Consider the following 14,285-nt stretch of genomic DNA (forward strand, 5'->3'; position numbering starts at 1 on the left):
ATGGCATTAGCTTTGTATTTAAATGTTAATTTTGAGGTTTAAGTGAGTACGAGTTGTTTATTGTGTTATATAAGGTTTAAAAGTGTATTTATATCTTATAATCTTAGATGTAACATTATTATTTCAATTGGTTCTCACAGGATTGTTTTTGAGTTCCCAGCCACAGGTGGAATGATTCCTTCCTGGAGCTTTCGGACCGTGAAGTTACTGCGATACGTGAGCGTTTTTGATTACATTGTTCTGGCTTGTGAATGTATCTTCTCCTTTCTTATCATTTATTACGTCGTCGAAGAATTTATTGAGGTAACGTCTGCCTGTTTTGTAGTAACTAACTCATATGAATGAACAAATAAAGAGGGCATTGAGTTCTGTGGCTTAGAGAACTGGGGTAGTGATGTTTGAGTGTCTTTATTCGTTGCGATGTTTGTTTGTTTTTTTAAAAATTTCAACTTTAAAAATTGTGTATTGTGATAATTTCTTTTAGAGATTTTTAAATATTTTTTTATATCTACAAGTCCGTTTATACGGAAGGAAATTTCCTGTGTATTATTAGTTAACGGGATGGTGGACGGTTGTCATTTTCGCGGGACTATTTTTCACCTTATTTTCTCTTTGCTCGTACTTTAAGTCTGATGTGAAGTTTGTAGAAACATTTTCTTTCAAATCATCAAGAACGTTGATTGGCTTATTTACTTATCATTATCATTTCTTTAGAATTTGCATTAATTTTAAGACACAACCTAAAGAATGAATTAATAAAGTAAACTTGTGAACAAAAGACAAATGAACAGATTCAGAAATTCCTAGCTATCCACGTTAACGTAAAATAAAAACATAAATAACTTTTATTTTATCAAACAAATTATTATTTTTAACAACCTTATAAGTGCTTGTACTCTTTAGAAACATATTTGATGTTTATATTTGAATTATGAATAACTAATCGCTATCCTCCACAGTTCCTTTCTCGTTTCGTATTGCACCTTCTAGATTGGAGCATTAATACGTAATAAAGTCGTGTAAAATAAATCATCAGTACATGAGTATAATCGGAAAGTTGACCAGGCTGTAGCAAAGAAAAACTTTTATTCTACAAATACAGTTTTAAATCAAAATACCCACTTAGTGGAACAGCGGTATGTCTGCGGACTTACAGCACAAGAAACCGGGTTTCGATAATCGTGGTGGGCAGAGTACAGATGGTCCATCATGTAGCTTTGTGCACAGCTACAAACAAACAAATTTGACAATTACCTGTATGAGAGTTTTTGTTGCTGCGAAAAGAACTGTTCTCGAAATGCATAGCATACTTTTTAACATGATAATCCATCCTGGTTATTAACTCCTAGTACGATATCTAAACACTAGTTAATAATCACACTTGACAATGAAATGTCTTATTTCGTATGGTATATAATATCATAATTATGAACGCTCATACATGACAACTCAATTTTCAATGTTTCTTTATGGACAATATGCAATGATTTTACATATGCTAGTGTAATCAACACTGAAATACATTCAACCTTTGAAAGTACATAACCTGTGTTTCAACACTTGTTACACAACAGCTGGCTTCATTAAACAAAAACTGAATCAACGTTCTTCAAGCCTGGACTAGCATATTGTGAAAACATTTTTAATAGTGGATCAGACACTTAGTCACGGATAAAATTTTTCTAAAAAGTAGTTTCTAATTTTAACTTGTTGGTGCCTTTCTTATAACAGTTTCAGGTCAAGTTTTCTTGTCAAATATCACCATATACGGTTAGCGAAAAACAGTGATATATGCAAACCTTTTGTTTTGTAATTCAACAGTCATGCGACTTTTGAGATTAGGATATTTTTAACCAACAAATGTGATAAAGTGCGTGCGTGCTAGGTTAAAGACTAGATGATTCTTAACCCGCAGTTATGAACAACAAGTCCGTTCTCATCTAACACTCAGACCACCTACGTTCATTCACCTTATCTAACGAGGTGGTTTTGAACATTTGTAAAAGGAAAAAAAAACTTCTGTTAACGAGGGTGTGAAAATTTCATGCAGTTCCGTCATGGTCAGGTGGTAAGGGAGCTTGACTCGTAATCTCTGGGAGGTGGCTCCCACTAAACATGCACGCCCTTTCAGCCATGGGGGTGTTATTATGTGGCTATCGATCCCACTATTCTTTGGCTAAAGAGTAGTCTAAAAATTGGTGGTGATGACTAGTCGCCTTCCTTCTTGCTTTTCACTGCTCAATTAGGAACGGCTGGCGCAGATTACCCTCGTGTAGTTTTGCGCGAAATTCATAACAAACAATTAATTTGATGAACTCTTTCTCAGAATTCCTACTATATAGCAGTAATAAAAGACCTTAACAGTTAATCAGTTTCAATTACATAGATTTATATATAAAATAAACAAATAATTGTTAACATAACACGAGTAAAACGCAGTGCAAATATAAGCTAACATTAAGTAACTTGCCAAGAGTCAGAAAGAACCAAATGAAACGAAACAAGTAATATAATTTAACTGAGTAAATTTACAATGATGAGTTCATTTGTACACACTATTCGGTACATACGAGTTGAAATGAATGTATCAATTTATATTATGGTGCTCACCTTTATCGAAATCGGAGTTAAGAACTTTTTTATTATCTAGTTTGTTTTGTTTTTGAAATACGCGCAAAGCTACACGAGGGCTATCTGCGCTAGCCGTCTCTAATATAATAGTGTAAGACTAGAGGGAAAACAGCTAGTTATCACCACCCTTCACCAACTGTTGGGCTACTCTTTTACCAACGAATAGTGGAATTGACCGCACATTTTAACGCTCCCACAGCTGAAAGAGTAAGCATGTTTGGTGCGAACGGGATTCCAACCCGCGACCCACGTATTACGAGTCGAACGACTTAACACGCTTGGCCATGCCAGGCCAATTTCTACACTTCGATCTCTCAGTTGGTGGAGATAGTAGTTCCAAGAACGGTGCGATATCAATAAGTTTCTGCAATTCTATCTCTCAGTTGGAGATGGGCCTGGCATGGCCTAGCGCGTTAAGGTGTGCGCTTCGTAATTTGAGGGTCGCGGGTTCGCGCCCGAGTCGCGCCAAACATGCTCGCCCTCCCAGCCGTGGGGGGGTTATAATGTGACGGTCAATCCCACTTTTCGTTGATAAAAGAGTAGCCCCAGAGTTGGCGGTGGGTGGTGATGACTAGATGCCTTCCGTCTAGACTTACACTGCTAAATTAGGGACAGCTAGCACAGATAGCCCTCGAGTAGCTTCGTGCGAAATTCCAAAAACAAAACAAGCTCAGTTGGAGGAGATAGTAGTTCTAAGAAGTGTGCGATATTATTTTCTAGATTTCCATCTCTCAGTTGGCGGAGATAGTAGTTCCAAAAAAGGTGTGATATTAATAAGTTTCTGCACTTCTATCTCTCAGTTGGTGGAGATAGTGGTTCCAAGAACGGTGCGATATTAATAAGTTTCTGTACTTCTATCTCTCAGTTGGTGGAGATAGTACTTCCAAGAACGATGCGATATTAGTTTCTGCACTTCTGTCTCTCAGTTGGTGGAAATAGTAGTTTCATGAACGGTGCGGTAATAGTTTCTGCACTTCTATCTCTCAGTTGGTGGAAATAGTAGTTCCATGAACGGTGCGGTAATAGTTTCTGCACTTTTATCTCTCAGTTGGTGGAAATAGTAGTTCCATGAACGGTGCGGTAATAGTTTCTGCACTTCTATCTCTCAGTTGGTGGAAATAGTAGTTCCAAGAACGGTGCGACATTAATAAGTTCCTATACTTCTGTCTCTCAGTTGGTGGAGATAGTAGTTCCATGAACGGTGCTTCTATCTCTCAGTTGGTGGGAGTAGTAGTTCCATGAACGGTGCGATATTAGTTTCTACACTTCTGTCTCTCAGTTGGTGTGTAAAAGCATCACTTGGCTTCTCCACTGAAATCAGATTTGCCCTCTGAAAACACTGTTCGATGTGGCATGTAATAGGTAATGGTAGATTAATGTGTTAAAAGAGGTATGGTCCTTTTCCATATAATTTTGTAAATGCAAACGATAGAACATTGTGTAAACTATTACATTATAACAAGACGTTATACCTTCCTAAATCTTTACCAATTAACCAGGATCAAACCAGACTAAATAAGCTCGCGTCACATTGCTTTCTCTTCTTTTATGAGTTCGGATGATACGGTTGTACACGAAGTGTTCTTAAAATTAACATTAACTCTAAAATCTGCTATTCAAACTAAACAAATCTAACAATTTTGTTTGTGTGTTTTGAATTTCGCGCAAAGCTACACGAGGGCTATCTGCGCTAGCCGTTCCTAATTAGCAATATAAGATTAGAGGAAAGGCAGCTAGTCATCACCACCCACCGCCAACTCTAGGGATACTCTTTTACCAACGAATAGTGGGATTGACCATCACATTATAACGCCCCCACGGCTAAAATGGGCAAGCATGTTTGATGCGACGGGGATTCGAACCCGCGGTCCTTGGACTACGAGTCGAACGTCTTAACCCACCTGGCCATGCCAGGCCATTTTCTAACAAGATTCAATGCTTCATCGGAATATTTTCCATCATTAGGTTGTAAGTCAGACTGAATTTCCAAACAGCTTGCTAGAAGATATTCATTTCAGGAATATTGACATGTAGAGAGAAAACTGGGGTGGATTTATTATCCATGGATGTTTAGGCGAGGAAAGGATAAAAGAGACAATAATAAATATACTTGAAAGATAATTCCGTTTCAGGGTGACGTGTGATTCATTAGTCATAACTTGTAGAGATACGGTATGAGTATTGATTGATTATTTGGAATTATGCACAAACGAGATATCTGTGTTCTGCCCACCACGGGTATCGTAACCTGGTTTCTAGCGATATGAATCCCGAGATATCACGCTGTGCCAATTCGGGTGCTGGTATGAGTAAATTTTGATACTGCCGGACAAATACCTAGAGCAGTATACTTTTTTTTTTTTGGAATTTCGCACAAAGCTACTCGAGGGCTATCTGTGCTAGCCATCCCTAATTTAGTAGTGTAAGACTAGAGGGAAGGCAGCTAGTCATCACCACCCACCGCCAACTCTTGGGCTACTCTTTTACCAACGAATAGTGGGATTGACCGTCACATTATACACCCCCACGGCTGGGAGGGTGAACATGTTTAGCGCGACGCGGGCGCAAACCCGCGACCCTCGGATTACGAGTCGCACGCCTTACGCGCTCGGCCATGCCAGGCCAAGAGCAGTATACTCTGTTTCAGAAATCGATCTCAGAGGAAAGGTAAAATAATTCATTATAATATTACTGATAAATTTTATGATATATAATATAGCAATGTGCACCTCATTATAAAGGTGTAACAACGTAAACAAAATTGATGAATTAACGTAATCTCGCAACTAGATTCAAAATATGAGTATGCCAGTTAGATTTAAAACCCAATAAATTATTGTTCTTAATTCAGGTCTTCTTGTTGTTTTTGCGAATCAAGGAATACAGTCATATTTATTAGGTTTTAGTAATTAATGAATTTACAACCACTACTATAAGCTTTCTTCTTTAAGTTTGGGGCCCTGAAATTGTTTTTTTTATTTTGTGCAAAGCTACACGAGGGCTATCTGCATTAGCCGTCCCTAATTTAGCAGTGCAAGACTAGAGAGAAGTCAGTTAATTATCACCACCAATCGCCAACTCTTTGGCTACTCTTCTACAAACGCCCCTACGGCTGAAAGAGCGAACATATTTGGTGTGATGAGAATTCGAACCCGCAACCCCCGTATTACGAGCCGAGTGCCCTAATCACGTGGCCATACCGGGTCACCCTGAAATTCGTAACTTACTAAAACCAAGTTTTATGTAAAAAGAGTAATATACTTTGATAAATTTTCAGTTTAATGTAATTAAAAACTGTAATTAAGACAAACAGTAGTAGTACCACATGAAAGCATTTTACGCCTCGAGAAACAACCAAGTTGGAATAAAGGGATTAGCTATATAAGGATAATGTTACATAATAAAAAGAGCCAAGTTATATTAAATATGTAAAAGTAGGTAAGTTAAACAAGAAAAGAGCTTAATTACTCGTCCCCTTTTTAATGCAAGTAGAACAGGCAACAACATGAATTTAAATTTGTTTAGAATTTGTTCATGGTATAACACGTAACAAACCATATAAAGTTTTTGCATTTGTTTTTCTTTTGTTTGTAAAAACGTTGTTCTTACAGTCTTTTATCACTCATAGAAAAACGTTTATAGCCGATAGATATTATAGGTTTAGGAATTGTTAGTGTATACTAATATTTCTGAATGATATTTTATGACTAAATTAAAACTAACATCTCAGAATAATTTCTATTTGAAAAAAAAAATATTAGCATTAAACATTTAATATTGGAGGAGAGATTTTCTTGAAGTCTACTAGCAAATAAGAAGGGGGGTTAGGGTGCTCGAATCCTAATCTGAGGATCTCCGGTCCGAGTCCCACCAAACGTGGTCGCATTTTCAGCCGTGAGAGCGTTATAATCAATCCCACTATTTGTTAGTAAAAGAGTGACCAAAAATGATGACTATCTGCCTTTCCTCTAGTCTTAAGGCCCGGCATGGTCAGGTGGATTAAGGCGTTTGACTCGTAATCTGAGGGGCGCGGGTTCGAATCCCCGTCGTACCAAACATGATCGTCCTTTCAGCCGTGGGGGCGTTATAATTCGACGATCAATCCCACTATTCGTCGCTAAAAGAGTATCTCAAGAGTGGCGGTGGGTGGTGATGACTAGCTGCCTTCTCTAGTCTTACACTGCTAAATTAGAAACGGCTAGCGTAGATAGCCCTCGAGTAGCTTTGCGCGAAATTCAAAACAAACAAACCCTCTAGTCTTACACTGCTAAATTAGGGACGGCTAGCACAGATAGTTATCGTGTAGCTTTGCGCGAAATTAAAAACAAAACAAAAAAACTTAGCAAGGAAATAGTCCTAAACGATTAGTTCATTGTCGAATAACAGTTTTTGTACGATGAGATAAAAACAGAATAAAAATCTATGTATCTATTAGTATTACTTTTACCTTTCGTATTTCAGATTAAAGACAACAGTTGCAAGTACTTCAAGTCAATATGGAATTTATTGGATATTCTTGTAATTTTGGTAAGTTCTGATTAATATTTATTTTGTTAACAGCTCACCTAAAAATGGAAAGAATTTTTGAAACAATGTGGCATTGAGAACGTATTGACATTACCCGAGCATTTTGTGAACTTGAATAAACATGAATTTCAATTTTTGACTTTCGAACACTGAATTTGCTTACATATGTTTCACATTTTGACCCTTCCAGTTCAGACGACATTTTTATGTACGCAACATGATGTTTCAATTGATTGACTGTGATTTTGTAAACTAACTTAATACACAAATTGCGAAAAGTAAAGTTACTGCGGAAAATAGTGTTAACTGGTTAAAACTTTTAGAGACTTGACTAAAACATCTGCATGTATCTCTTTAAAAAAATGAAGCAAGTCAGAGAGAAATAAGAAACTATTTGTTAGAGAAATGCCTGGCTTGTTTGTGGTGATGAAAACCACTGATAAAATAAAAGTTTGTAATGAGTATTGAAAATGCTTCCACAATTAATTAAGGAACTTGGATTCGCTTGGCATACCCAATTAATTCGAATTTTTACAATGTGTAACAGTTGTAAAAACTTGATCTATTTTATTTCCACATAAATTATTCTTCAAACTCTAGTAATATTTTTGTTTCTTTGTCTTTTTATTCCATCCATCCCTGTACTGTTAGATATCTCTGGTATGTATAGCGTTTAGTGCTTTCAGAACTATAACTGTTGAAAGTATGATGGACAAACTGCTTGAGAACCCCGACCACTTTGCTGATTTTGAGTTTCTTGGATTTTGGCAAACCCAATTTAACAACGCTGTTGCCGTAACCGTTTTCTTTGCTTGGATTAAGATTTTCAAGTACATTAGTTTTAACAGGACTATGACACAGCTTTCTTCGACTCTGTCACGAGTAAGTGCAAATTTTATTTTTGAAACTTTAACTTACTAGAACTCAAACTAAATATTTACTATAAATAAAAATATGTATCTCAGAACGGCTGCTATGGGTATTAACATTTTCTCAGATACATTTTTATTTCAACTGGGTCTCTAGTCATCAAGAAATTAAAATATGTATTTGCGAATTGTTTTCCAAAATACGTTTTTGTTATATTTTCATAACACTAAATGTACTTCTAAAACTCTCTCACTGAGGAATTATTTTGAAAAAATATGTAGTTCGTGAGTTATAACTGAAATAAAACAATAAAAAGTTTTGTGATATCAACGATCAAATAATGTAATAGATAAGGCAGACAACTTTATAAATTCTACATGTACAAAATGATGTCAATTTTGCAAAATTATTGAAAGTTATGAAAATAATATTTGAAATCTTATAATTAACTACTCAAACAAAGCATAGACAACTTAATAACATTTTTTATTTTTCTACTTATAAATCTGTAGTACATTTCTGCATGATATTTCATTAGAAATTCCAATTTACGTCGATGTTTGATTTTGCTTATTGCACTTAAATCGTTTGTTCGTTTAGTGAAATTTGTCCAAAGCTACGTACGTCATTTTGGAATAGTTGTATAGAAGGAGCGAAGCCAGTAAACATCACCCACTGCTTATTTGTATGTTACTCTTTACCAACGAATATGCACATTATAACGTCCCCGCGGCTAAAAGGGCAAGCATATTCAGGAGAAGGAATTCGAAGTCACTATCGACATATTGGGAGTAAAAGGTTCTAATCATCAGGCCTTGTCAGGCCTACTTCTTAAGTGATAACCAGAATCAAATTATACTGTTAGATTATGTTAATCATGTAAAATGTTTCTGAAGAGTTAAATGCACACGTTTTCTCCTTTTTATTTACAGTGTTCTAAGGACATCGCTGGTTTCGGAATCATGTTCTGCATCGTATTCTTCGCCTATGCTCAGTTGGGTCTCTTACTGTTTGGGACGCAAATTCAAGACTTTAGCAAGTTCATCAAAGCAACGTGAGTTTCGTTTTTAAAGACAAACATCCCGTTTATCCATAGTCGATAATTTAAAGTTTTAAAAATGTTATTTCTCAATCTGATGAATTTAAAGTACTACTTCGTGTTCAATATAATATCTTAATTAGATTTATCTCAATTATTTCATTTTAACATATATAAATAATCAGAGTACGAGTTTTAGTTTTGGACAGATAATAAAGTAGGCGCGTGATGAAACTTTAAATTGGTAAAATTTGAAAAGGAATACTCTTTCTTCATGGTGGTATAAATTATTGTCAGCCATGCCAGTGTTTCAGAGGGAGTGATATTTATGTATGTGTCCAAAGTAGTGAAATATATTTTTTGTTTGTATATTGGTTTGTTCATTATGTTTTTATCACTGCATATGATTTTTGAAAACCTCGGACACTTGAGCATATACTTATAAATTAATACCTTATTCTTTAGGTTTAAGTATTTTTATATCATTATCGGAGACAAATTATTGTGCATAATTTAATATTTATTTCGTTAGCTTTACTTTACTGCGTATAATCCTTGGAGACTTCGACTTTCATGAGATTGAAAGAGCCAACAGAATAATTGGTCCAACTTTCTTCATCACTTATGTATTCTTTGTGTTCTTTGTCTTACTGGTAAGTAGATGTTTATTGCTGGTTGTTTGTTTTGTTTTTCTCTCATACAGTTTTTTTTCTATTTACTCAATTATTTTATCAGTTTTGATGTCAGTTATTGTACCAAAAAGGTTTTATTTTGATATCTTTTTCCTGTAGAATATGTTTTTGGCAATAATCAACGAAACCTATGCCGAAGTCAAAGCTGAGATTTCAAGCCAGAAAAACGAATTTGAAATTGCTGATTTCTTGAAACGAGTAAGTTATGCCAGTTTAGATACAATATGAGTTAAATCACAAATAAAATCTAATATGAAGACAGCCTAACTTCAGTAATTTAAACAAACTCTTTCTTTAACACAGTCCTTACTACTTCACTTGCTGTTTGGATGAAAATGTTATCAAAAATTAAGACATTTAAACTCGCATAAGTTAGTAAAATCTATACCTACCCTATCTTAATTTAACCATCAATAGATAAGAAATCTAATTTTGAGCAGTGTTAGCTCTCATAATCTTAGCTTAATCGATGACAAAGGCTGTCTCTCAGTGGTGTTTGTTTTAAATTTCGCGCAAAGCTGCACGAGGGCTATCTGCACTAGCCGTCCCTAATTTAGAAATGTAAGATTAGAGGAAAGACAGTTAGTTATCATCACCCACCGCCCACTTTTGGGCTACTATTTTACCAATCAGTAGTGGGATTTAACGTAACATTATAACGCTAATAAGGCTGAAAGAGGAGCATGTTTGATGTAGATTTGAGCCCGCGACCTTCAGATTAGGAGTCGAGTGCCTTAACCACCTGACCACGTCTGGCAATTATATACTCTTCATTAGACTAGTATATTAAATGTTCTACATTATTTATTGAGTTAAGTTTCAGCCCAAATTGTTGTAGGTAACTTTGATCAAAGGATTTTGATAATTGTAAATCGTGGTCGAGTTCTATTATGAGGCTTTGACGAGAAAATCTCTTGTTTCTGATTTTTTAAAAATACATTTTTATTATATATCCGTCTTCTACAAGCATAATTCACACTGAAATACATATTTATACTTATTAAGGAATTAATTAGAATAAACCAATATTTAATATCTATATAAAATAATTGCATTTTCACCCTAAGATTTTGTTCTTAGTTTTACTAATAATAATTTATGTATTTTAGTATGCTTTTACAAGTACCGTTAAAAACGAATAACTGTTAATTTTAGTTTCATGCAACTAAACACAACAGGGATAATTCATCTAATTAACGTTTCGAAAGTTATTCTTGTCAGTGTTTCCTTTTCCTGAACTTAATTCAACGAACCAACTTTTCATCTTTTTTGTTGAAGAGAAAATATTCCAAGTGTATTTCCTATGTGACTTATAATAATTAAAGATCTGTACTAGAGACCTTTCTTTTTACTGAAACGTTAAAAAACGCTCTTTCACCCATCATTTGTTTGATTGGTATTAAGCACAAAGTTACACAACGGGCTATCTGTACTTTGTCCACCACGGGTTTCGAAACCCGGTTTCTAGCGATGTGAGTTCGTAGACTCACTGTGCCACTGAGAGTGCATCTCACCTTTCATGATACAATTACAAAAACAACTGTCTTAACTAAAATATTGTCCCATGACTCGTTTAACATTTAAAATAAAATAATAATAAAACGAACTAATAAGAATTGATCAAGATGAAATATTAACTTACCGGATTAGATACAAAAAAGTACATTTTCGGTGCTTGTAATGTGAATACGTTAAAAGGTACTATAGAATTCGTTGTATTGTATACTCAAGCCATTTCCAAGGGTGAATCAAGCCTTGTTCACACCACATCTCGAAACCCACCAATGTGATTACATATTAGATTATTTAGTTGTGCCTCCAGTGGCTTACTGATAGGTTATAACGTTACAAATCTGGTTTTGGTGGGTGTAGTATTGATAATCTATTGTATAGCTTTGTGCTCAACTACACACAAAGAAATAGGTAGATGACAAACTAAAGCATATAAATTTCAATGTAAACTTATGGCAAGGGATAAAACCAGCAATTTCAATTTTTCCTTATTTATAGGGATACAACAACCTTATGGGCAGAGTAGGGAAGCGTGACAAAATCATTGATATACAGAGTGCTTTAAAACTTGCTGACCAAGACGGTAATATGAAGCTTTCTTTCGACGAAATTCAACGTGCCCTAAAACGGTGAGACTATGTTGGTTTGGTTTTCCTTTTTTTTCATGGCACTGACGAAAATACACAACTTAATAGCGAGTTTTCATCATTTCATACGTACATATATGTAATATATACTTAGCGGCATTAAAAACGCAACAAGTAATAAAATGAGTTGTTTCATACAGGTTGAACTATAACGGTGCAAACACGCCTGGGTTTTAATCATGAATATTCTTTGAAAACAATTCAGCAGTTCAGATCATTTTAATCAACGTGATCACGTGTCAGTGTTTAAACCAGTCAAAACTTACCCATCCCTTGCTGTTGTACATAATGTGAGAGTATGGAAAAACTTTTGTATGCAGTACACACTATTCCTTCAGCCTATAAAATGCTGAGTTTTAAAAGTTTAATTTCACCACAAAGAAAGATGTCACAGCTGACGTAAGAAAGCAGAGATCATGCGGTTGGGATGCTAACGACAGGTGTAACACCAGCCAGGGTCGCGGCACACTTTGGGGTGAACTTTCATGCACGACAATGTACTTCCGCACACGGCAAGGGTGTGTACTAATTTCTTGAATGAGAATAGTGTGAATGTTCTAGACTGTCTTCCATATTCGCCTGATATGAATCCCATTGAGCATCTCTGGGACATTATGGATCAGCGCATCCGTCATCAGGATCCTGTCCCCAATTCTCTCGCTGAACAACGTGCAGCACTTCGGGCTGAGTGGGACATCATCCCCCAGTTTAACTGTATGTACGTTGTTGCGTATTTATAGCCTCTCAGTATATTTAAAGTGTTGATGGGTTTGAAATTACTGTTACCTGTCTTAATGTGTTTTTGTTTTAACTTATTTTAGTTATGACCTGTTCTTGTAAGAAATAATTAACTTTAACACTATTAACATATCCATTTAACTACTAAAGGGAAAAATGATAATGAATGGTAGAATATTGAGTTAAAAGATTGGTAATTTTTGCTTTAATACGAAGAATGATTCACTTTAAATAAACATTGGAAATGTATTTTTATAGTTAATTAAAGCTTCAGAATCACGGAACAGAGGGTAAAATTCATTTAAATATTTAATTACATATATAATTTAGAAAGAGGAATAAATTTAATAATTTATTGAAAGTACTGAAAACGTTTCTTAACGTTATAAACTTAGCTACCTTTGTTCAAATGTTTAATAAGATATATATGTATATATATAGTGTGTGTGACAGTTTGTGACTTAAGCACGGTGTCTTCTTACTAAACTAAGCATTTGACTATCTGAACTCTTTACCTTGACAGACAAAATTTCACCAATATGGAAATTGAGATGCTGTTTGTTAAGTATGACCGGACAGGAAATTGGGAATTGGATGCTAACGAAACAAAAGCCATGCTCGCTGATTTAGAAGGTGAAAAAACTCATTTCGATAGACTAGTTCAGAGAGAGGGTGGCTATCCATCTGATGACCAGGGAGAAGTATCCATAGCGATGCTTAATGGGTAGGTTTTTAGTGAAACATTGGTCGTTTGATGTGATTGCCTCAAATGTGTAATATCAAACTTTGTGATAATAAAAACATTAGGATAAAAAAGTTAAGTTATACAAAGAAACTATAAGAACCTAGCACTTTCGATAGGTTAATCTGTCTTCATCATTATTCCCTAGTGAAAGTGTTATTATGTTGAAAAGCACAGATATTGGTTTTGAATCCGGTCTGATTTCTTTATATTTTGTAATGTTGCTTAAAGCTGTTTTCGTCAGAATGGTGTTAAATAGCTATGATGAATTTAGTATATTTCATGAATTCAAGAAAAATAAATATTAACAATAATCAAAACGTAATTAAATTACATTTACTAATGTGAGGAATGATTTGTTTGTTTGGAATTAAAGACAAAGCTATACAGTGGGCTATCTGTGCTCTGCCCACCACGGGTATCGAAACCTATTTGCTAGCGGTGTGAGTTTTCAGACATACTGCTGTGCCACTAGATGGCGTAAGGGAGAATGAACATAAGCTTTTATCTAGTCAATTATGATAAACGTTATTTCTGATAGATATAGATTTTAGTTTTAAACTTTAATTTTGTTACGAGTTATAAAATATTTTTCTTATTGAAACTGCGTTAAGTAACATGCCACGTTAATTCGATGTATTAGATGTCAGTGATTTATTGATTTTGTGACTAATAAGCACAAATCTCTCAAAGAAACGTATCTGTAGAACAGTGAAGTCGTAGAAACGAACATAATTTGTTCCAAATTAAACATAATGGTTTTATGGAATCTCCTGTTATCCTAAAAATATCAGACGTTTTTTTAATGAATTACAATAATTATTTTTAAAATTATCTTAACATGAAACTAGTTTTGTTTTCCATATTTAGAGTAAAATTATTTCTGT

At 34.9% G+C, this 14,285-nt stretch overlaps 1 protein-coding gene across 5 annotated transcripts in view; it reads left to right on the forward strand.

The window, feature by feature from the left end:
• Positions 1–14,285, forward strand: part of LOC143246295 (polycystin-2-like protein 1) — a 66,143-nt gene that overhangs the window by 24,676 nt on the left and 27,182 nt on the right. For all 5 annotated transcript variants that reach the window (XM_076492764.1, XM_076492765.1, XM_076492766.1 and 2 more), the window contains exons 6-13: positions 141–303; positions 7,093–7,158; positions 7,810–8,040; positions 8,961–9,082; positions 9,600–9,720; positions 9,859–9,957; positions 11,770–11,900; positions 13,180–13,380. In XM_076492764.1, coding sequence (XP_076348879.1) covers positions 141–303; positions 7,093–7,158; positions 7,810–8,040; positions 8,961–9,082; positions 9,600–9,720; positions 9,859–9,957; positions 11,770–11,900; positions 13,180–13,380 — 1,134 coding nt within the window. The remainder of the gene's footprint in view (positions 1–140; positions 304–7,092; positions 7,159–7,809; positions 8,041–8,960; positions 9,083–9,599; positions 9,721–9,858; positions 9,958–11,769; positions 11,901–13,179; positions 13,381–14,285) is intronic.

This window comes from Tachypleus tridentatus, chromosome 3 (genome assembly GCF_004210375.1).
Source record: "Tachypleus tridentatus isolate NWPU-2018 chromosome 3, ASM421037v1, whole genome shotgun sequence".
In the NCBI taxonomy this organism is placed as follows: Eukaryota; Metazoa; Arthropoda; class Merostomata; order Xiphosura; family Limulidae; genus Tachypleus; species Tachypleus tridentatus.